The sequence below is a fragment of the Oscarella lobularis genome, chromosome 6, assembly GCF_947507565.1.
Source record: "Oscarella lobularis chromosome 6, ooOscLobu1.1, whole genome shotgun sequence".
Classification (NCBI taxonomy): domain Eukaryota; kingdom Metazoa; phylum Porifera; class Homoscleromorpha; order Homosclerophorida; family Oscarellidae; genus Oscarella; species Oscarella lobularis.
Window position 1 is genome coordinate 2,901,571 of NC_089180.1, and position 24,520 is coordinate 2,926,090.

Genomic DNA, 24,520 nt, shown 5'->3' on the forward strand with positions numbered 1-24,520 from the left:
CTTCTTCCTGCTTCTTTTTGGCATCCTCCCTTTCCTTTTGTTTGCGTCGCTCTTCTTCTTCCTGCTCCTGCTTGGCATCCTCCCTTTCCTTTTGTTTGCGTCGCTCTTCTTCTTCCTGCTTCTTTTCGGCATCCTCCCTTTCCTTTTTCTTGCGTCGCTCTTCTTCCTGCTTCTTTTCGGCATCCTCCCTTTCCTTTTTCTTGCGTCGCTCTTCTTCTTCCTGCTTCTTTTTGGCATCCTCCCTTTCCTTTTGTTTGCGTCGCTCTTCTTCTTCCTGCTTCTTTTTGGCATCCTCCCTTTCCTTTTGTTTGCGTCGCTCTTCTTCTTCCTGCTTCTTTTTGGCATCCTCCCTTTCCTTTTGTTTGCGTCGCTCTTCTTCTTCCCGCTTCTTTTTGGCTTTCTTGTCTTTTTTGCTTTGACGTTCAGCTTTCTTTTTCCTTGCAACGTCTTCAATTTCTTTTTGTCGGCGACGCTCGTCTTCTTTGATCTTTTCCAAAAGACGCCTGTTTTCCTCTCTTCTCTGTTTTTCTTCCTCCTCTTTTCTCCTATTTTCCTCGTCCCTTTTCTCTTTCAGAAGACGCATCGTTTTGTGAGCTTCTCTCTCGGGTGAAGGAAGAATCACTAATGATAAAAAGAATTTATGTTGTTATACAACGCAATTTTAGCGGCGTTACTTTCAACGTCAGATGCATTGTCCTCATTGTCTTCGTCGTCTTCGTCGTCGGCTTCTTCGTCGTCTGCTTCTTCTTCGTCGTCTTCGTCGTTGCCATCGTCTTCATGCAAACGTGAACGTAGTATAATGCGGCTTCTAACACCTTACCGCTTTCAGTCAATCCGTATTCGTCTTCGTCTTCGTCGTCTTCTGATCATTATCATGAATGAGCCTATAGTTTAGAAGCGTCTGCTTACCATCACCGCCAAAAAGAGGTGGAGTCAGGAAGGATTCATCGCTCATTGGACTGGCTGTATCTATAACAAAATTGGTCATTACCAAGTTCACAACTTGGGCAGAACTGGATCCGTACAACTTTTCGACTTTGTAGTCGTCAGTTCCATTGCAGCACCTTCAAGTTCTCGCAGCTGCATTTCCGTACCTCTCTTTTGGAGAAGAGTCTCTTCGTTCCTACTTTCAGTGTCTTCAGAGTCTAAATGTCATCATGAGATCAAGCAGTGTAGTTATCACTTCGCGAACTTGTTTACCTTTTGGCCTACATAACTTTTTCTTCTTCGGAGCCGGACCTTCTTCAATGGCGTCTTCTGGATGCATTTGAATTGTGCGTCTTTTGATAATTTCATCAGGCTGCCTGCATATGCTTACCGCCATCGCTTCGAAAATCAGACGGCATCTCAGGATCGTCTTCTGTTGATAGAAAATCGTCGTCCTCGTCTATACAAGCAAACGGGAATTTATGCAATGACAGATTGAGGTATATTTGCTTTAAATTAAACCGCTTGAAATAGCGCTTGTTCCAACAGAATGACAATCTTCATCTTCCGAGTCGCCAGTCGGGAGATCACTTTCATCAATAATGACGTTGGCTTTCCATCCATCTTTCATAACTAGAAATTACAATCAACCCCAGTTGCAATTAGTTTGTCTCTCTCCATTCTATTAATTAGTACACTTTATACCTCGTTCAAGTTTGTCTTGCATGCTGCTGGGAAAGCTTTCCAGAAACAGGTGCGGATAATGCGCTCTGGATCCCTTAGCCAGTTTGCCTTCGGCGTTCATAAAGCGCGCTTGCTTAAATTTTCCAATCGGCTTTTTTGCCTCTTCCCGCACTTCAAAAGCGCTCCTTAAGCTAGCGTCGGACAATTGAACGGGTAAGGCCAATTTTGGAGCCAATGGAATCTGCGACGCATCTTTCATGGCGTTAGAAAACCCAACGGTATTGATGGCAAGGGCTTTTTTCATGTCGCGCGAACGCGCGGCCACAATACGAGCAAATCCGGCAATCTGCAAGTGGCAAATCAATTCAAGCATTCCCTCTCCGCATGTGGTTGATTAATTAAATGACGTACCTGTGCTGTCTCTAGCTTTAGCAAGTTGACCGTCGTCACTAACAACTTGCCAAGATCAAAAAACATCTTTTTGACGTCAACTGGTCCTTCCATTGTTTCACCAAGCGCAGTGTCAACGAACGCCGCTATGCTTCGCATGACCTTCTTGACTTTCTTTACGCCTTTTTTGCCCTTCGTGTCGTTTGCAATCTGTCACGGAAAATTATTCAAACAAACAAGAAAAGGGAACAATTAGACTAACTACGACCTTTTTGGCAAACCACAGCAAGTCGGCGTAGGCCGTACAGACTCTTTGAACGCAACTCGGAAGCAGTTCTTTCATTTTTGGAAGCGCTTTCGTAGCTTCGCTTGCACCGTACTTCTCATACAGTTCTCCCAAACTAACGAAGTAGGGAATCGCTTTCGATGCGCCATCCATCTTCTCTCCGATTCTGGAGTGAGCAACCAACTGCTTTGTGCTTCTAAAGCCAAGCTTCTTTTCAAATGGAACGACAATGCATCGGCTCAGAGTCCTGTTATAGACATGAAGCATATGTCAAGGGTATATTGTGCGGGTAAGCGAAAATAATTTTGCAAACCTTTCGTCACTACGCGAAAGCTTTGTGTTCGTCGTAATGAGAAATGATGTTGTGGCTTTTATTGAACCTCTTTCAAAGGTTTTCCGTGTTGACCGATTGTATATGTCGACCATTCCTTCTTCAATGTTGGACAGGTACTTGGGATCTTCCAGAAGAAAGCCCAGAGGGGCTTCGATGCCAGCTGTTGTTACGAGGTTACTACCGGAAACGTTGTTGATCTTGGCTCCCTATAGCGTGCAGTCGTTATCAGAAAAGGAGCTTCTTAGTTTCCTTTTCGCTGACCTACCGAAAGTCCCATGAAACTCAATGCCAGCTGCGCAATGCTTGTTTTGCCGGCGCAGGTGGGCCCGTGGAAGCAAAAGATTGGCGTAGCGCTCCTTATGCGGGCAATTAAAGACGAATGAGTCATCATCGCCACTGACGCCATTGCGAGATAGAAATGGCCCATTAGCGTCGGCAGCGTCGTTTCCACAAACTCAAGCATACTCTGAATGACTGGAACTGCCGATTTAGCGTCTGGCAGTGGGTTGCGGGGGACGTGAGGGACAAAAATGCTCTCCTCCACTCGAAAAAACATCGGTAAATCATCGGCAGAAACCAAGTCTCCTTTTTTTGTGTACACGACCTACAAAGAAATGAAATGCACACAACAATTTTTTAGACTATACAGTACTCGAATTGGTTTACGTCACCTTTTTGCCTAACACCCACAAGCCTTCATCTCCGATTTTCTGCAGTCCGACGTGATCCACGGCATTAACAATGCGTGGCGAGCCGCCCGCTTCAAATTCGTTTAGTGCGTCCCGAATCATGGCGAAAAATTCCGATTCGGACAGTCCAAGAACAAGAGTCGTCTCGTCAAAAAAATTGTCATTGAGCTCGTCGACGAAGCGTTTTTTCGACTGAAGGAGTGTTCTTGGCACAAAGCATTCTCTACATAATGAAAAAATCAATGATAAAAATGTCCCATTTGAGGTCATTTCATTTTATGTGCGCATGCTCAAGGTGCCTCCAGCATCGAAGCACTAAACCGTGCCTCAGCAGTACGCCAAGCGTAGCAATTGCTTCGGCAATCGCTCTAGCGATAAGAGATATCGGTCGAAGTCTATCGAAACATCTGGCTGCTCGGAAGACGAGGTCGGACGAGTTCGAAAGCGCTCGCCCGACTTTATGATCATGACACGCGTCTCTCACGCGATCTACTTCAGTTCATCTCGCTCCAGGTATACGTAATTAGGTCAGAAAGTCTCGTGGTATGGTCGTTGTAGCTCGCGCGCGAGCGGCTTCATCGGCTTACCTCTCGAGATCTCCTCCCGATTTTTTCACTCGAATGATATATCCCCTTCCCACTTTCTTCTTGCGTGGCTTCACGAAGGCAACAAACTTGAACGTAAAGTTCGATCTCTCGTCCGCTTTCTGTGTGGTCTCGCCTCGGCCTGACTTTCGCGTTATCGTATCGTTCAACTCAACTAGCGTCCCTCGTTGGTCCATTCCTACAGTACATCGTTCATAAATTACACAGTCACGCACAGGGAGGGGAGGATGGGCGGTGAGAGCTGCGATTATTAGAGGCGTGCAAGAGATCAAGTTACAAAGCAAAGAGGACTGTAGGGCCAAATTTAACGTATGCTAGTAGAAGGGCGCCGCGCCGTGTGTTGGCGCACCAGCCCTTTTATCTATGCGCGCTGTTAAAGCCCGGCACGTATAGAACGAGTGCGGCTCCTCGCTTTGTTATGTGCAATCAGATCCCCGAACAGTTGAATGAAGCGTGGGAAAACATCTGGCATGGGGCATGTGCTCTTTGTTTCGCCCGTGCTGCCTCTCCTCGACGCTATCCTGGTATAAACAGGGCGATGCTCACTTATGTATCGCCTGAGTCGCGGCCATATCAGCGCCGCCATGGGCGACGGATCGACTGCGCCTTTAGTAAGGCTTACGAGTGGCGTGTCTTCGACGCGCGTTCGTGGCTACCGCACAATGTATCGAGGCGGCAACGGCGGTTACGGTGAAGAGCGCGCGGAAACATGCAAATACAAATAGGTTGCAAATGCGACGTCCGCTTATCCTGTAACGTGTGTATCCTGTACATCATGTACACGGTGTCAGTGTACGGGTTGGGGGTTAGGATCGTAGGTGATACGGCGAGGGCGCGGAGCTGGCCCTAGCGCATGCTTTTCCATTCTTACCTTCGGCAACTGGGAGAGATTTAGATCGAGGCTGGAATCGACGAAGTTACTAACGAAGTTCCGTGCGCGTGCGCGCGTGCTCTCAAGGACTCCACGTGCCTTCCCACGCTGCCGCAATGGCTTCTTTCATCTGCTTTCAGCCGAGCTGCACCTTCAAGACGTTCAGGGCGGCTACCCTCCGCCGTCACCTTTTACACGAGCATAAAATGCAGCAGACTGAAGTGAAAAAAGAGTTCAAAACTTTTCTCGGTTACATTCACGATGAGAATCGCTTGCTTACGTAGTAGCCAAGTTACTCCTAGATTTTTCTGCTTGGAAGGCCAGCATTGAGAGCGACAACAAAGTCAACTACAGCAAAGCTTCTGGGAAGAAAGTAACAGAAGGATGTACCATTCACACCTACTCCTGCAACAGGTCGGAAATCAGCAGGTCACGCAGTAATAGGAAGCAAACGAGTTTCTAAAATTAGATCTGGATTGTACAAGAGGAAGTCGAAGGGAGTAAGGCAGACGAAGACCCAAGGAACCTCTAAAATTGGTGAGTCAGCTGTCTTCTAAGTAAACATGAATAAAGAAATCGTATTTATAGGACATCAATGCACATCCACAATGAAGGCATCAGTGAACAACTCCACTGGCGTAGTTGGCGTATCATACTATCCTATGCATTATGGTCACTCTCGTGATCTTGGCCATCTTCGATTGACAAATGCAGACAGGCAGAAGATTGCCACAGAAATAAAAATGGCCGTCAACCCGCAAAAGATTCTTTGCAATCTGCGCTCGACTTCACTGCCTGAAGGAAAATCGTTTGCGAGAGTCAATCTCGCTACTAAGAAAGATCTTTGGAATATTACGAAGTCGTACGGTTTAGACCCAGCTATTCGGCATGGCGACGACGGCACGAGTTTAGCTGCGCTCTTGTCGGAACTTTCTCGTGAGTCATACAGTCCGGTTCTTCTTCAGAAATTTCAAAATGAAGTCAATGCAGAGTTGCCTTTACTTAGTGAAGAAGACTTTATTCTGGTGCTTCAAACAAAAATGCAACTGGAATTGATGAAAAGCTTTTCTACAGATGGTGTGGTCTGCATGGACTCGACCCACGGAACGAACGAATACGGGTTTCCGCTAATAACACTTTTGGTCGTGGACGATTTTGGACAGGGGTGTCCAGTTGCATGGTGCGTCAGCAACAAGGAGGACAGAATTAGTCTAGTCTACTTTTTACAAGCCGTGAAGCGAAACTGCGACAAAGCACCGGAAATACGTCCTTCGTGGTTTATGTCAGACGACGCTCCGCAGTACTTTTCTGCTTGGACAGAGGTGTTTTCAAGTTCCAGTACGAACTCACCACCTCCTACGAAACTTCTCTGCAGTTGGCACGTCGAACGGGCGTGGAAGGGCCATCTTAAAGCCATTTCTGACATCGACCTGCAAAAGGCTATTTACAAGCAGCTGAAGGTTATGATGCAGTTCAAAGACAAGCAAAGCCTGCACCAGCTCATAGCCAAGAGCATTATTGAGCTGAAGTCCCGAAAAGCTACCCAAGCGTTTGGAAAGTACTTCGAAAAGGAGTACGCGTCAAGAGCTGAGCAGTGGGCGCAGGCTTACCGGAAAGGAAGCAAAATCAATACTAACATGTACCTTGAGGCCTTTCATCGCACCCTGAAACACGGCTCTAGCTACATGCACGGCAAAGTCAATCGTAGAATGGACCAGTTAGTCTATGTCCTCCTCCGATTTGCAGAAGATCAACTCTACGATCGTGTCGTGAAGCTCGAGAAAGGAAAGAGGAATTTTCGGTTGGAGGCAATAGCAACAAATCACACGAAGAGCGAAAAGGTCGATCCGAAAGCAGCGGTTGCATACAATTTGGAAAAAAAGTCTTGGACTGTGAGACAGAACGACAAATCACTAGTTACTGTGCAGAAAACAGACATCGACAAGCCCTGCTGCAATTTAATTTGCCGACGCTGTTGCACGTGCGTACACCAATTCCTTTGCTCGTGCTCTAAAGGGAGCATAAACGACACAATCTGTGAGCACGTTCACATTGTTCAACAATTCTTGCAGAAAGAGGAGGGTGATTCCTGCATTTCGAGAACAAGTCTACTGCTCTAACAACCGATGACCTTGTAGAAATTAAAATATCCGACGCTGCGCCAACAGAAGTTCAAGTGAAAGAGAAATGCTTGCAGCAGCTGAGAGAGTTATTCCTTTTTGCTGAAAGCTGCAGCGACAATGAAATCATTAAACAAATCTGGGAGAAAGTCAGGCAAGCTTCAAGTGTCGTTGCTGCTCTCCGTGGCCACAGCCATCTGCCTACAGTTGCAAAACGAGCTTCGCCAAACAAAAGCGCGTCGCCTCAGCGAAAACGAAAAATGCCGCTTTTTCGAACGTCAAAACGCAAGCATTCAAAGCGAGACCGTCCATATCGGAACCCGACGGAGGAAGAAGCGGCCATTATTGTTGAAAAAACTCTCTCAACAGGCTATCTCCCTTATGAGAGAAAAAAGAAAAAGCTTTCACCTGAAAATGAAGGTATAGAATATGCGCTCTAATTTCATTGATCAGTTCAACAATTAAATAATTCTTTTTTGCAGAATTTATGACTTGGTTTGCCGATGCGAAAAGCATTGAACGAGTGGTGTCTGGAGGTCATCCAATTGACGAAAAAGAACTTTCCTGTGATGTTCCGGATGAAGCCATTGAAGTAGACGTCAGCGCTCTGACGGTTAGATCTTTATTCACAACTTGCGCCTGGAAAGAAGTCTGCCATACACGTAATTAACCGAAAAGCAAATATTCTGTATATTAATTAATGTGACACCACCAGTTACTGCTATGAAAAAGGAATGGACTTGCTCTTCCTGTTTGCAAGTAATTGCCAAACTAAGAATGATTCAGTGCGACGACTGCAAAAAGTGGTACCACTGGTGAGTAATTGCAGTGGTCAGGTTATAAATGCATGCACGTGCCTTACGTGCAATTTTAGTAACTGCGTCAACGTGTCAGAAAAAGGACTGCCGGCATGTGATTGGAGCGACGTCATCTTTGTTTGCCCAAGCTGTGACCAAAAGCGACGGTTGTTGGCACTAAACAAGACCCACACTTTTGTCCAGCCAGTTTATGATAAAAAGGTGACACTGTACCGGAATATCATTATTTTGCTTGCTTAATTAAATGCTTACATATGCAGGTTGGTACTTCATCTTCGGATTTGGGTGACTTTCAAATCACAAAAGTTTGCCAAGCTCAATTACGCCAAGATGAAAAGACCGTTTCAGGGTTTCTAAAATTGCACAACCGCAAGCAGAGGAAAGTGAAACCTGATGGCAATTGCTTCTACCGAGCGGCTGCACTTCAACTCTTTGGCAAAGAAAGTCTTCACCATAAGCTAAGATTGTTCTTAGCCAACGTCGTCCGAACAAACGCCGATCACTACTCGAATTTCTTCATCGAAAAGCCCGGCCATACCTTTTTGCGGCACAAAGAGACGATTCATCAAACCGGAGTATGGGCCACTCAAGTGGAATTCTTCGCAATTGCCGAGGCGTTTGGCATTCCCGTCTATTTGTGTTCTCCAAATACCTCTACGAAAATGTTTTCCTGGGAGAAATACCACGGTTTTCAAGAGATCCTAACGCCCAGCTTAGCTGTGTACGGACTGCCTCCGGCATCAACGCCATTGGCTCAAAAAGATCAATCTCATATTGAAGTTGCGCACAATTCCACTAGAGATCATTTCGATAGCATTGCGCCTGCTGCTGCTACGACATTGTTGACTTTTCCTCAGAACGTCTAAATCACGGTTTTCTGTTACTGTTTACGCTTAGTCGTTTGTTCCAATAATAATAGCCTACGTTAGTTAGAAGCCCGTATGTCCGGGTAGGGTAAACGGCTTTTCAAGAAGAAACAGGGAAAAACCGTTTACCCTACCCGGACATACGGGCCATTTCGTGAAGTCACCAGCTTTCGGTATCCCGTGTATAATCGGGCACGTTTTTTCCTAGAGGCCTTTTTCAACCCGGACATACGGCCATCATGCAACTGTACCTCCAAGTTTTATTTCTACATCAACAACGCGACGGGACAACAGTATTTACTAAGAAATTAAAAACGCGAGCAAACACAATGTAATTACATGAAGTACAGTACTGCATCTCAGCCTATTTTGCCCTTCTTGGGCCGTTTTTTAGCGGTCATGCTCAGGACCTCCACCTCCATAGAGAGCGCTTTCTGATCACGGCCGTCGGGGTCTTCCTGAGGACCTTGACTTCCTAAGATGAGACGGTAAACGCAAAGCAGCTATTGTACTTACCTGATTCATCTGAAGGGCCTTTCTTTTCCACAGATGGTGGACGAGCTGCTCGCAGAGTGCCGTCGTCGATCGTGAAAGACCAAATCGATGAGCAACAGTCAGTGCCATGCGTCTGAGATGAACCTTGACGTCAGAAGACGTGCTGTATGATCCAGAAGTCATCGTAAGTATCGATCAGAGCAATAGATTGCCAGAATCATTTGAACCCGTAGAAGGCCAAAAGAGATTACCGTCGTTAATGCACAGTGACTTGATGTACAAGACGTACAGATGGTACAGAGCCAATACCACTCTACGTTTAGCTCTAGATCACAGCAGATGTACAGGAGGTACAGAAGTACAATACTTGAACCATCTTATGTAGCAGAGGTACAGAAGGTACAAGAGGTACAGCGTTAGAGCCGAACCTCCAACAAAGTTTTGACCGTCTATCGGCGCGTTATCTTTTGATTTTGGTACAGTAAAACCTCTCAATAGCGGACCACGTTTTTGTCCGTTATAGAAAGGATGTCCGCTATAAGAAGGTTTGCTAGCTTAAAAGGATCATCCGTTCCACGGTTGGTGTCTGTTATTAGGAGGTGTCCGCTACACGAAGTGTCCGCTTAGAGAAGTTTTAATCAATTCCTACGAACAATAGATGGTAGGGAATCGCTTGTGCCAATAGATTGCAAGAATCGATTCCTACAATTGTTACAATCGCTTGCTACATTATACATGTGACTGTGCACAAACGTTGAAAATGAGGAGGAGATTACATGCACCAGCATTTCATTTCCCGACAAAGAATTTGCAAGTAGAACAAGAATTTGAATCTTGCGAGTCTGAAATTACCGTAGCAAAGAAGCTTGCTAATGTTCTCTCGGGGTGTATTATTAAACTATTATGTCGGTACAAAAATCAGGAAACCACAATCTAGTGGTTTTACGTGCACAACTCATTTAGAGGCAAAAATGGGAAATAGAATGAACGTTTGGGTCACTCATTCACTACAACAGTTACAAGATTACTCTTACGTCTTTAAGTTGCAAAAAGATAACAAGAATAAAACGAAAGACTAATGCATTCCTTTGATTTCATCAGCAATAACACGGCTTGCTCAGTCAGCCAGATATACGCGTAGCATAAGAAGGTTCAAGCTTTGTACTTATGTACCTCCTGTACATCTCCTGTGATCGAGAGCTAAAGGTAGTGGCAAAGACTCTGTACAATCTGTACGTAGTGTACATCCACTGTGACTAGGAGGGTTTAATTAAGAGTCGTTTCTGTACGTCTTGTACATCCACTGTGACTAGGAGAATCTACGAGTGGTAAATCTGTACCATCTGAACGTCTTGTACATCCGCTGTGATTAGGAGGCCGAGGAGTGGGTAACGGCTCTGTACCATCTGTACGTCTTGTACATCCACTAAGACTACGAGGACAAAGAGTGATACAGCTCTGTACCCTCCGTACCTCTGGTACATCCAATGTGACCAGGAGAACGAAGAGTGGGTAGAGCTCTGTATCATCCGTACGTCTTGTACATCTAGTGTCACCAGGAGGACGAGGAGTGGGTACAGAGTTGTACCCTATGTACGTCTTGTACATCCAGTGTGACAAGGAGGGCAGAGAGTGGGTAGAGCTCTGTATCCTTCGTACGTCTTGTACATCTAGTGTCACCAGGAGGACGAGGAGTGGGTACGTACGTCTTGTACATCCAGTGTGACAAGGAGGGCAGAGAGTGGGTAGAGCTCTGTATCCTTCGTACGTCTTGTACATCTAGTGTCACCAGGAGGACGAGGAGTCGGTACAGAGTTGTACCCTATGTACGTCTTGTACATCCAGTGTCACCAGGAGGACGAGGAGTGGGTACGGTTTGTATCCTCTGTACGTCGTGTACATCCAGTATCACCAGGAGGACGAGGAGTGGGTACGGTCTGTATCCTGTGTACGTCGTGTACATCCAGTGTCACCAGGAGGACGAGGAGTGGGTACGGTTTGTATCCTCTGTACGTCGTGTACATCCAGTATCACCAGGAGGACGAGGAGTGGGTACGGTCTGTATCCTCTGTACGTCGTGTACATCCAGTATCACCAGGAGGACGAGGAGTGGGTACGGTCTGTATCCTGTGTACGTCGTGTACATCCAGTATCACCAGGAGGACGAGGAGTGGGTACAGCGCTGTACCCTCTGTACGTCGTGTACATCCAGTATCACCAGGAGGACGAGTGGGTACGGTTTGTATCCTCTGTACGTCGTGTACATCCAGTATCACCAGGAGGACGAGGAGTGGGTACGGTCTGTATCCTGTGTACGTCGTGTACATCCAGTATCACCAGGAGGACGAGGAGTGGGTACAGCGCTGTACCCTCTGTACGTCGTGTACATCCAGTGTCACCAGGAGGACGAGGAGTGGGTACAGAGTTGTGCCCTATGTACGTCTTGTACATCAGTGTGACAAGGAGGGCAGAGAGTGGGTAGAGCTCTGTATCCTTCGTACGTCTTGTACATCTAGTGTCACCAGGAGGACGAGGAGTGGGTACGGTTTGTATCCTCTGTACGTCTTGTACATCCAGTATCACCAGGAGGACGAGGAGTGGGTACGGTTTGTATCCTCTGTACGTCGTGTACATCCAGTATCACCAGGAGGACGAGGAGTGGGTACGGTCTGTATCCTGTGTACGTCGTGTACATCCAGTATCACCAGGAGGACGAGGAGTGGGTACAGCGCTGTACCCTCTGTACGTCGTGTACATCCAGTGTCACCAGGAGGACGAGGAGTGGGTACAGAGTTGTGCCCTATGTACGTCTTGTACATCAGTGTGACAAGGAGGGCAGAGAGTGGGTAGAGCTCTGTATCCTTCGTACGTCTTGTACATCTAGTGTCACCAGGAGGACGAGGAGTGGGTACGGTTTGTATCCTCTGTACGTCTTGTACATCCAGTATCACCAGGAGGACGAGGAGTGGGTACGGTTTGTATCCTCTGTACGTCTTGTACATCCAGTATCACCAGGAGGACGAGGAGTGGGTACGGTTTGTATCCTCTGTACGTCTTGTACATCCAGTATCACCAGGAGGACGAGGAGTGGGTACGGTTTGTATCCTCTGTACGTCTTGTACATCCAGTATCACCAGGAGGACGAGGAGTGGGTACGGTCTGTATCCTCTGTACGTCGTGTACATCCAGTGCGATCCGGAGATCGAGGAGAGACGTACCGTCGGTACGTCTTGTACATCCAGTGCGATCCGGAGGTCGGTAGGGCATCCAGTGCGATCCGATGAAAGACGTATACCTGAAAAGCAAAACCACGTGACACGTTCTGCGCGCGCAGCTAATTGAAAGTTCTCGGTATTTAGGGACTCTGAATAGTTAATGTGAACGGGTTTACGCATACGCAGACGTTAAGGCGCTTTCACATAAGAGACGCTCTGCGAGCGTCGCGTTGCGAGCGTCGCGTCAGCGTCGCGTCAACTTTGCGTCGTAGCATTCACATAACGATCTCATAACGATTCAGGGCCGTCAGAGGCGGTGCGACTGGCACGGTTCGTACCACTTTTTCCAGAAAATATATGAATAAATCTAATTCTACTTAAATTATTTTCTTCTTTGACTGCCAGACTGAGAGCATGCAAAAAGCAGATATATCTGCAGCAGAAGGTCAGGAGGTTGCTACTATGACAAATAGAACCCTTCAGTCGTTGAGAACGGATGAGAACTTTAGCTGTTTTTAGGAAAAAGCGATCACTTCGGCTGAAACATTAGAAGTCGGTGAACCTAGTTTGCCACGTCGCCGAAAAGTCCCAAAACGGTATGAAATTGGCAATGTGCAGAGTCAGTGTTACTTTCCAACAACTGTAGAAGAGCACTACAAACGACTTTACTATGAGGCTATGGACCTCATTACTACTGTCATAACGGAAAGGTTTAATCAACCAGGGTACCGAATTTACCAAAATGCTGAAGATCTTCTGCTAAAATCAGCCAATGGCGAAAATTTTGAAGCTCAGTTTGAATTTGTAACGAAATTCTACAAGTCCGATTTGCATCCTCAGCGACTGCACCAGCAGCTTCAAATCCTATTAACTAATTTTCCATCTTCTGCTGCGAAAGCTCGGTTGTCCGATCTAATGGAATATTTTGGAAGTTTAACCAAAGCTCAGCGAGAATTGCTGTCGGAAGTCTGCACAATGTTCAAGCTGGTTCTTGTTATGCCTTCAACGAACGCAGCAAGCGAGAGATCTTTCAGCACGTTGCGCCGAATAAAAGCTTACCTTCGCTCAACCATGACTCAGAAAAGGCTCAAGCACCTCATGATTTTGCACATTTATAGCCAACTCACGGACGAAATAGACTTGATTAAAATTGCCAACGAATTCGTTTCGCAGAATGAGTATAGAAAAGCCCATTTGGGAAGTTTATGCGATCTGCTAAGGTAATTTGGGTATTTTATTGTTAATTTTTTTAAAAAGTCTTGCAAAAGGAATTTTACATACTGTAACAAAAATGAAATTTTTGGGGCGTAGCTAGCAAAAAATTTTTTGCGCGCTAAATGGCCGTACCACTACCAAATTTACTCTGACGGCTCTGCGATTGGCCTAGCGTAATTGTCGTAGCGCGCTCTTATTAATAGAATTGTATCTAATTTTCTCTTATTACTGCGATCGCAGTTATCCGGAACCTCCCATCGTTTTGTTGGCCTTCTGATGCTTTGTCCATACATTTCAACACATCTTCTAAAAAGTCCTCCTCCTGTTGAGACTAGTTTCCCGTTCCATGACAAAAATTGACTCACTTCCTTTGTAGTTGGTTTGATATCAATCCGGTGTTGTTTCTCTAATGAGAAACGTCATTGCAGTAATTTACCTGACTGGATACGATGGTTTTCAGGAGGACCCATAGCAGAACGTGGCATGTAACAACCACGTTGTTTCTTGATCACCAAATGCATGAACAGCAAGAGAATCTTGTGCTCAGTCACTGGCACCTCTCGAGTCCAGTCCATAATATACCGCAACGGTTTGTGATCCGTTTGCAAAATAAAGTTGTCCCGGCCTTCCAAGTAATATCGAAATCTTTTTACTCCCCAATAGATAGCCAACGCTTCTATCTCAATCTGGGCGTAATTGCGCTGTGCTTTGATGCCAGCAAACGACGTACGTGTACAGTACGCCGTAAGCTAACGCACGTGTCTGGTCACGTGTAGAGAAGGAAGGAACGAGGGGGCGGATAACTTAAGGTCCCGAGGATCTACTGTACCAGAAAAAGTCACGTGATAGCGCGAGTTAAGGCCGATGAACACTAGCGACCCTGGTCTCCGAGGCTACTGTACACGCGACATGCATTGCAAGTCCTATTCTCTTGAATTTAAGCGTCAGCTTCTCGACTCTCTCAAAGAAAACGACGGAAATGTTTCGAAAACGGCGAAGCAGTACGGAATTCATCGAAAAGTCGTGCAGAGGTGGCGACAGCAGGAGAGAAGGCTTGATGAAGCATCCGAAAGGCGTGATGTCTCAACGCGCAAAAGGAGACGCCTATTCCGAACCGGACACTTGCACGGAAGACATCCTGAGTTAGAGAAATTGCTTGTTGAATGGATCAAAGCTCGACGGGAGGAACGAATAACAGTTAATTGTCCTGACGTGCAGTCAAAAGCACTGGAATTGTACGAAACGCTTCACGGAGGTTCTCGCGAAGGACAGTTCAAGGCGTCAAAAGGATGGCTTAGCAGGTTTTTGAAACGAAACGATTTGTGCACACGCGTCATTACTTCTGTGGGCCAAAAGATTCCCACTGATGCTTCCGATTTGGCAAAGAAATTCATTGACGAATGTCAGGTTTCTCTCGCAGAGAGAGAATACCCATGCAATGTTTGCAATTGGGAATATGGACGAGACTCCCATGTGGTTCGACATGCCCTAAAACAGAAGCATTGATTTTAGAGGGGTGAAAACTGTTTTATCGAAAACGACAGGGAAGGAAAAAATGAGATACACTGTCGTTTTGGCCGCGTTAGCAGACGAAAGTAAACTTCCTCCTATGCTGATTTTTCGTGGCCTGAAGAATGTTCCGAAAGTTTAATTTCCCTCTGGAGTTGTAGTCCAGGTTTCCAAAGGCGGCTCAATGAACACGGAGCGCCTAGAATACTGGTTGCAGAATGTTTCGAAGCGCCGAAAGAATTCTCTCTGTCGTCAGCCAGCTGTTTTGGTTCTTGATCGTCACGCCAGTCACCTGCATGCTCGAATTCAAAATCAATTGATGCGAGAACATCAAACTAGAGCAATTTACGTTCCTACCGGAATGACAACACTAGCGCGACACGGTTTTTTAGGAGAATATGGAATAACCTGAACGTCGGCTTCGGGAAGTGTGACGTTTCCCGCAAGCTCAGCTTTATTTCTTTAACCTGAACTATTTTTTGCAGTCCAACGTCACGTTGTAGCTGGTGAGTTCTGCTGCCACCAAGGCTTTGCCTCACCTCGTTGGTGTTACAATGATTGAATTAAGTCTTTTGTTTTTGTGGCACCGAAACGGAGGTTGCCCCGGAAGCATATTGGTTGAACTGGCGGCGGCGGACGAAAAAAAGTTTTGAAATGAACCGCGATTTCTTTTATAGCAAAAAATGTGGTAGCAGAGCTAGTACAATACCGTAGACTCTGGTTTACAGGCGCATGCGCTTGTAGGACGAAGAATGGGGCTGCATGCGCTTGTATTGTAATAATAATATGTATGCGCTTATAAGCATGCGGAGCATGCGCAGTGGAAGACAAAAAAGGTCACCTCGAATTCGCCTGCTTAATCGACGTTGACAACAAGCCCTTTCTTAACTCTTTCAACGTCTATGACGATGTTGCCAGAGTCATCGCCGACGTTCTTCTGGGACACTTCGACGACGAACGCCTCATCACCGCGTCTGCCTTCAACGCTAAGAACAACGACAGATTCATCATCACCGAGGCATCTCGCAAGTAACTTAATCTACATTCTTGCTTTGCCCTGTTAGGTAATGTTAGTTCTTATGCCAATAAAAAGTAGCTTTTTGATCACGTGCATTGACGCCAAAAAAGGAAAATTAACGGCAACGCCAAAACGCGGTATCCGTTAAAAAATTAGTTAGGTAAAAGCGGTTTTTCTATCTCAACAATTCTTTGATTTTGTCCTGTTTCTTTCACCAGGCCGGTACGTTCTGACATACAGAAACTTAGGCACAGTTGAAGCTTAATTAAAAACCCATAGACACGCAGATTTCGAAGATGTTTCTTTGTCGCTAACGCGCGCGCATCTTCTCCTTGCATTTTCCGGGTACATCTGAATAGAATACTACCATCTGTCATCAAATATTTCCTATACGTTCGGTAGGGTCTGAACTATCGTTGCGAAGAGCGTTTCTCAAAGCCTACGCCCTCGCGAAACGAAATAAAACATGATTTAATTGCTATTGGTCGAAGCAATTTTGAATCTTTCGCTTCGTTTAGAAGTTATCATGCTCTCCACTATAAGTGACTGGCTGCACTATAAAACCGTCTTACCTGAATAGATACCGACCTTCTCCATATACTTGAACGTCCTTAGTGAGAAAAAAGTGGTGGTTTTCCACAGCGTCTTGAAAATGCAGTGCCCGTCTTGGGCAAGTGCTAAACCGATTGCACAGTTTGCGCACGTCCTTAGCGCAAAAAAGTTCGACACAGCTTTCGCGGCAAATTTTTTGGCACCAGCAGCAAAAATGCTTGCAAAACAAGACGTGTCGCACCTGGCGGGAAAATCTGCGGAGTATCTGGTAGCGAAATTCGTCGACATCTTTCAAAACAGCACAACTGGAGAGATGACAGAATCAAAGACCTTCAAGCTAGGCATCCTTGGCTGCACCTTGATCAACGCTCGTTTCCACTTGGATTCTCCACTTCAAATATACCCTCTGACGATTTGCTGTGCGACTTGGAAACGTGCTCCAGCCAGAGTGACACGGCAATACTGTTCAGCTGTGGCCACTCATTCCACCAGGAGTGCTTAGCAGCAGCGACGTCGTGTGTCTTCTGTAAGCGGTTTCTGCAGAAAAAAGTAAAAGAACTTGGACAATCCTTTTCCAAGTCTTTAGCGCCCAACCTGTAACTTCAACTATCGAACAACCTATGATCAAGCACAGCATAAAGTCGATGACGATGGAGAAGAGGACAGAGAAGAAGCGGATGACTACTACACGACAAGCGAGTTTCTGAGTCATCTAAGGACGGAAATTGAGTCCGTATCCGCCGCAGCAGCACGAAAGAAATTTGCGTCGGCCACTCAAAGAGATCAATACCTGGACCACAACTACATATAATAAACCCAAATTGCAAAATATTTAGCCTCATACCTAACAAACAACGGACGTATTGCTAACAGACTTTCACATTGAAAAGCGTGTTTTCCAAAACAGCGATATTAGATACAGCTTTTGTGGGTGCGGTCCATCGTCTTCTAAAGCAATTGCACACCTCTTCGCGCAAAAAAAATTGAAAGAAGCGCGCCATTGAAATTCATGTGCTCAACAGCTGTCGTCCGTAGCTTGAAAATCACTTTCCGTTGTGATATACTCTTACTGGAACTAAAAAAAAGCCATTTTCGTCGTTATTGATTATTGAAAGCGACAATGTCGTCAGACGCCTCCTCACTAATAGGAGAAAGCCAGTGAGGTCTATTAAAAATCTAAAACATTCAAATATGCTACCGAAAACGTTACGTCACAGTAGATAGTAATTCCAGATTAGGGATCAACAGTTTGCAGCATAGATATAACAGTACTGTTATATCTATGGTTGGTTGCAGGTTGCCACCAAGGATAAATATACATAACGGGCACCTAGCAAATAGTTTTATCAAGGGAATGCAGTAAAGGAGCACGTTGGGTTTGTCGTGCTGCGAGCGAAGCCCGCAGCACGCAAACCCAACTGAGAGCTGATAATGGGCCTCGTGATCGAAGGGGCAGGGATTGCGGTAGGGAGGTGTAGCTAGCTATGAGTCGCATAAAAGGCCAGCCAACTAACGTCGTTAGGCCATAGATAGAGAAGAAGGGAGGATTGGAAGCTCCCGTCGTCACGTGACAAGTGCTTGACTCTAGGCGCGACTCATTCTAGATGGAGGTAGTTAGAGATGCTTTTCGCGGTCTTCTTCAGTCGGAAATCAGTTCAACTTTGTCGCCTCGCCATCAGCAGGTGCAGAAGGATCTTCGATTTCTTCTCGCATCGTCTGAGAGCGAAGTCTTCGAATTATTCGCCGAGAAGCTTACAGGCGAACTTGCTCAATGTCTCCCTGCTCTAAAAAAAGGATCAAGACAGCCTTCGATTTGCGAGCAGGCTCAAGTAGCCTTTTATAAGTCCTCTTTGGCGGAGCTGAGCGATTCGTGGGCGTGCCTATACTTCTCTCTTGGCTTACCCTTCAACGATCCTCTCTTGTCGACGACGTAAGATACTAATAGAAAGTGGAGCGAACCATGTCAGATACTTATAGAAAGGAGAACGAACGATGTCAGATACTTATAGTAAGGGGAACGTACGACGTCAGATACTTATGAAAAGGGGAGTGAACGATGTCAGATACTTATAGAAAAGGAAACGAACGACGTCAGATACTTAGAGAAAGGGAAGCGCACAACGTCAGATACTTATAGAAAGGAGAACGAACGATGTCTGATACTTTTAGAAAGGGAAGCGAACAATGTCAGATAATTTTAGAAAGGGGAAAGAACGTTGTCAGATTCTTATAGAAAGGTTAAGAACTTATAGAAAGGGGAGCGAACGATGTTAGATACTTATAGAAAGGAGAACGAACGACGTCAGATACTTATAGAAAGGAGAGCAAACGACGTCAGATATACCTATAGAAAGGAGAGCGAATAACGTCAGATACTTACAGTAAGGAGAGCAAAAAATGTCAGATGCTTATAGAAAGGGGAGCGAACAACGCCAGATACTTATACAATAGGGAGCGGACGATGTCAGATACTTATAGAAAGGGGAGCGAACGACGTCAGATACTTATTGAAAGGGGAGCGAACAACGTCAGATTTTGAGAGAAAGGGGAACGAACGACGTAAGATACTTATAGAACGTGGAGCGAACGATATCAGATACTTATTGAAAGGGGAACGAACGATGTCAGATAAAGAGACCGAACGATGTCAGATACTTATAGAAAGGGGAACGAACGACGTAAGATACTAATAGAAAGTAGAGCGAACGATATCAGATACTTATAAAAAGGGGAACGAACGATGTCCGATACTTATGGAAGAGAGAACGAACGATGTCAGATACTTATAGAAAAGAGAACGAACGACGTCAGATACTTATAGAAAGAGAACGAACGACGTCAGATTTTTGAAGAAAGGGGAACGAACGACGTAAGATACTTGTAGAAGGGGGAGCGAACGATGTCAGATACATATAGAAAGGGGAACAAACGATGTCAGATACTTATAAAAAAGAGAACGAACGATGTCAGATATTTATAGAAAGGGAAGCGAACGATGTCAGATACTTATATCAAGGGGAGCGGACGACGTCAGATACTTACAGAAAGGAAAGCGAACGACTTCAGTTACTGATAGATACCGCTTCGAAAAATGTCAGATACTTATATATAGGGAAGCGAACGATGTCAGATACTTTTAGAAAGAAGAACGAACGACGTCAGACACTTATAGAAAGGGGAGCGAACGACGTCAGATGCTCATAGAAAGGGGAGCGAACGACGTCAGATACTTATAGATACGGCAGCGAACAATGACAGATACTTATAGAAAGGAAAGCGAACGACGTCAGATACTTGTAGAAGAGGGAGCGAACGATGTCAAATACATATAGAAAGGGGAGCGAACGACGTCAGATACTTTTAGAGAGGAGAACGGACGACGCCAGACACTTCTAGAAAGGGGAGCGAACGACGTCAGATGCTCATAGAAAGGGGAGCGAACGACGTCAGATACTTGTAGAAGGGGAAGCGAACGATGTCAGATACATAAAGAAAGGGACGTCAGATACTGATAGATACGGCAGCGAACGATGACAGATACTTATAGAAATGGAAGCAAACGACGTCAAAAGTGGAGCGAACGATGTCATTGACTTATAGAAAGGGGAGCGAACGACGTCAGATACCTATAGATACGGCAGCAAACGATGTCAGATACTTATAGAAAGGGGAGCGAACGACGTCAGATACTTATAGAAAAGGAAACGAACGACGTCAAATACTTATAGAAAGGGAAGCGAACGACGTCAGATACTGATAGATACGGCAGCAAACGATGTCAGATACTTATTGAAAGGGGAACGAACGACGTGAGATACTTATAGAAAGAGGAGCGATTGATGTCAGATACTTATAGAAAAGGGAACGAACGACGTTAAATACCTATAGAAAGGGGAGCAAACGATGTCAGATATTTATAAAAAGGGGAACGAACGACGTCAGATACTTGCATTTTTTTGTGAGCGATATGTTGCCATCTATAAAAACAGTTCGTACAACGATGGCACTAGCTCCTTTTTATCGACGTCAAAATGGTGGTCAAAAGAACACCGGCTAAATACACGAAAAATGAACATGATGACCACAAGTTCACAACAAAGCATGGCCGTTGCAGTAGTCGGTGCACTCTCCCACCTTCGTTTCTTGCAGAAGCAACTGGATTCCGTTTCCGTCCATAACGCCGTGATCCTTGACGTAGTTAGGAATGAGCGAAGTGATCAATTTTGTTCTCCTGATATCATGTTAAGGATGAGGTCAATACCAGACGTATTGCATCAGTTCGAATACACGTTGAACGAGCAATCAACCGCGTAAAGACGTTTCGAATCCTGTCACAAGTCGTCCCTATCAATGCACCGTGATTTGTCGAGGATATGGTTTATTTGTTGCCATTTGTCAAACTTTCTTCCCAAACTAATAGCTTAGATTACTTCAAAGAATGTTGGCCAAATCTGATATGAGCTATGAGAATATCAAAATAAAACGATGTGAGCACATCCAAACAGCTCTTCCACTTTTTTTTGTTGAAGTAAATTCGCTCGATTGCCATTTCACTTGGAGTCCAGACAACGAAATCGCACTAAGGCCTTCCCGAAATTGCAATTTGTCCAAGAACTTGATAGAAGTAATTATGTCCCTCTTTCAGGTGCATCTGTCCATCTGTGAATGAAACACAGGACGATTTTGCTTCTGATATTCTTGTACGGTCATTTCACGAGCACTGAAGGGACATTTAATTTCGAGGAGTCCATCGGTACTTAGCTTCTTAGCTGGATCGGTCACCAGTCGATCAAGAGAAGCCCCAAGCCAGCAAAAACGTGGGTTAACAAAAAGACCGCATTCCTGAGTTTTGCGCCCTGACAATGTTTCGTACTCTTCAACAGCATCACACTCATGAGACTTTCCCCATCTTGTAGAGGCGGTGTCAACTGATTTGTTGCTAAGAAGACTGTTGAGTAAAGATGTTGGATGACGTGACCTAATTCGTTTGAACACTCGTCCGAAGTTTGAAGCCGTTAGTCTCATTTGCCTCATTTTTCTCCACAGAGGACTCTCCGCCTGACCTCGGGTGGCTTGTTCTATTCTTCTGCACATAACGTCACATAGATGGTGTTTTACTGTCCCTATGTGATAATGTGGTGCCGATTGACGAAGAATTCTTTTGCGTCAATGGGATGCTAAGTGGGGATCCTGTGCGTATCCGTGTCGCCTATGAGTCGAACCATCTTCTAATTAGAGAAGTGCAGTGTTTGATTCAGATGATAGTTGGGTTTGAGCTTTCAAATTAGTGCAAAGAAGAATTTTGTTCTGCTGTTACGATTAAAAGATCGTTAGTCCCACGCTTCATGAGATGCCCGCGCTCCACCTATCGGCATTTTGCGAAGCAGCAAATTCAGTTACTTGAAGTCTTTTATTTTCTGACCGCACTTTTCTGGGATTTTAATTAAGTGCGACTGCTTAGCTGGTTGGCACGGAAAGCTCTGCAAACTTCCGTGCTCTGAAGAAAAATATACGGTTCCAACTACCAGAATGGTAGCAAGTACAGTACATCCTCGATTATCCGAACCCCAATGTTTCAGGAGGGGTTCGGATAATCAAAATTTCGGATAATCGAGGACACTAAAATCGAACGTACGGTTCAAAGAAAGCAATTTTGGAAAATTGCCGTAATTTTTTTACGTCAATGACGTCATTTCAGCTTAGCGCGTTAGAAAATTAGGTCACGTGACTTAAAATCTACGTTTCGGATAATCGAGGATTCGGTTAATTTAAACAAGGTTCGGATAATCGAGGATGTACTGTAGTGCAAAGCAAAAATTAGTTCTGTAAAGGTTTTTTTATTACATGTCTAAACAATGCCGGTTGCGATTCAGTGTCTGGAACTTGCACATGCCTTCTGGCATGAAGCGGTTCAACTTGTTTTCCAGAAAAATGTGGGTCCAACTGCAGCCACTCCTCCAAATGCATAGATCTTGGACAGGCACGTCAAACATTGTTGTCAAAAGAGCGTTCAATTATGGGCGAGTTCGCGATTACCAGACCCAATACGTATTTCATTAGAGCATGAAGGCATTTGGGCCTGCGTCCGGCACTTTCTCAAAATTACATCAAGCACCCCGTGAATCTGATAAACAGACAGTGAGCCAAGAGTGGCTTAGTGATAGGTGGAACAGGCCTACCCCGAATATAGAGCAATAATAAATCTTTTCCTCAAAGCTGTAAGACGGCGATAAATTTGCCATTGCCACTGTGATAATCTAATGAAATTGACTCCTCTGCTTGATCAGCTCCTTTTTAACGAGTAGCTCTTCGCTCACAGTCTTCTGCAGCGTTTCGAGTTGTCGAGCAAAGCTTCCCAGCAATCGCCCATCCACTGTTGCTATCAGCTCTTCCCTCGGCGGCGTCGGCGTCCCAAACTGATCCTTCCAGCGTTCCACCACAGCTGCCCTGTTCCCGTGTCAATCTTTGCACCGCGCGGCCTCATGAAATCAAGTCCAATAATCGGGTTCGCCAAAAGAGCGCTCGTTACCCCAAACTCGTGTCTCGCTTCCAGTTCGCCAATCTTCACTACCATATTGCAGCAGCCGATTATCGGAATCTCTTCTTCTGCAGCCGCTCGTAATATGCTTCGTGGGGTCGCCGGCTTCATCGCATTTTTGTCAGCGAACGAACGCGAGCACAATGAAACAGTTGCGCAGGTATCAAACAGGTAGGCGGCGTGAGGCGTGCCAATTTTTTCTACCGCGATAAGCGGATCGACGACGGCGCACGCGATGATCGACCCGATTGCTTCGCCTCATCGCGTTCCCACATTAACAACCGAAACCTTGTGTTCCGTGATTCCTCCGTTTCTTTATCGCTTTTCTCTCGGACATTCTCGCAATGTCGCCTACTTCGTTGCAATTTAAACAACGGCGCCCCTCTCGCACAGAACAATTTCCAACGTAATACCCGGTCTGTCCGCAACGGTAGCAAACTTGTTTGCCCGTATTCGACGATTCTGCCGCGTTCGATGTCGGCAGCGCTCTTTGCAGCGCGATCTGTTCGATTAACAGCTCCAGACGTGTCATTCGCTCATGCAAGTCGGCGCTGTCACTTTCAACGCCGACTTACTCCACTCGTCTGTCACCAACGGCACCCCTAGACAGGTCGGCTGCGGCGCGAAATCTTCCTTGTTGACTTCCACGCGGCGGCAGTCGTCGTTCCCATCCCGGTCGCGCGGCGGCAGCGTCTCCTTCCCGGCGGCGATCTTGCAGCAAACGCAAGTCCTCTGTTTTCTCAATTGTCGCTTCGAACGTGGCGGGCGGATTCACTTCCAATTCATGTCGCAGCGAGCTCGGCAGTCCGGCGACAAAACGTTGCTTCAGCTGATCTTCTCTTTGCTCGGTCGAGCGTCGGCATTGCGCGTTTCAGTAGCTTCTCCAGGTCGTGCGCGTATTCATCCACTGATTCACACCCGCGTCAGAATTTTCGCGCCTCCAGAAGTCGGTGCGCGTGCATTCTTTTCTTCCGCGTATTCGTCCCGAAAACTTTTCTCAAAGCGGCGACGAGGTCGTCGTAGCCTTTAATTTCTTGCTCCTCGCAGTGCTCGAACACTACCCAAGCGCGGTCCTTCAGGTAGGTGGGCAAATACAGACGGCGAGCGTCAGCGTCCCATCCGTACGCCTTCGCGCAAACCTCGAACCGCCAGAGCCAGCGGTCAAGATTGCCGTCACCGAATTTTGATTGCGCGATTAACGACGTGGACGATCGGCCGCGCAGCGGCTGCAGCCGCGTTGGCGTCGGCGTTTTCGTCGTTTTCATTCATCTCTTTGGAGCGTGCGAGTTCGAATCGCAGTCCTGTCACCAATGTAACGCAGCCCTGTCACCAATGTAACGCAGCGTGGGGGACGCTTTGGATTTCTCCTTTCATTAAGGCTTTGGAAG

General features: G+C 46.0%; 2 protein-coding genes across 2 annotated transcripts; both read left to right on the plus strand.

Moving 5' to 3' along the window:
• The first annotated feature begins 5,008 nt into the window (after positions 1-5,008).
• LOC136188190 (uncharacterized) lies at positions 5,009-6,906 on the plus strand. Its single transcript, XM_065975919.1, has 4 exons — positions 5,009-5,035; positions 5,089-5,200; positions 5,256-5,323; positions 5,375-6,906. Exon 4 carries the CDS (start codon positions 5,395-5,397, stop codon positions 6,904-6,906), a length of 1,512 nt encoding a protein of 503 aa, XP_065831991.1. The 5' UTR covers positions 5,009-5,035; positions 5,089-5,200; positions 5,256-5,323; positions 5,375-5,394.
• Positions 6,907-7,094: 188 nt separating this feature from the next.
• On the plus strand, positions 7,095-8,590 carry LOC136188244 (uncharacterized). The gene is made up of 5 exons (XM_065975959.1): positions 7,095-7,326; positions 7,389-7,568; positions 7,622-7,721; positions 7,781-7,925; positions 7,985-8,590. Exons 1-5 carry the CDS (start codon positions 7,167-7,169, stop codon positions 8,588-8,590), a joined length of 1,191 nt encoding a protein of 396 aa, XP_065832031.1. The 5' UTR covers positions 7,095-7,166.
• The last annotated feature ends 15,930 nt before the right edge of the window (positions 8,591-24,520 follow it).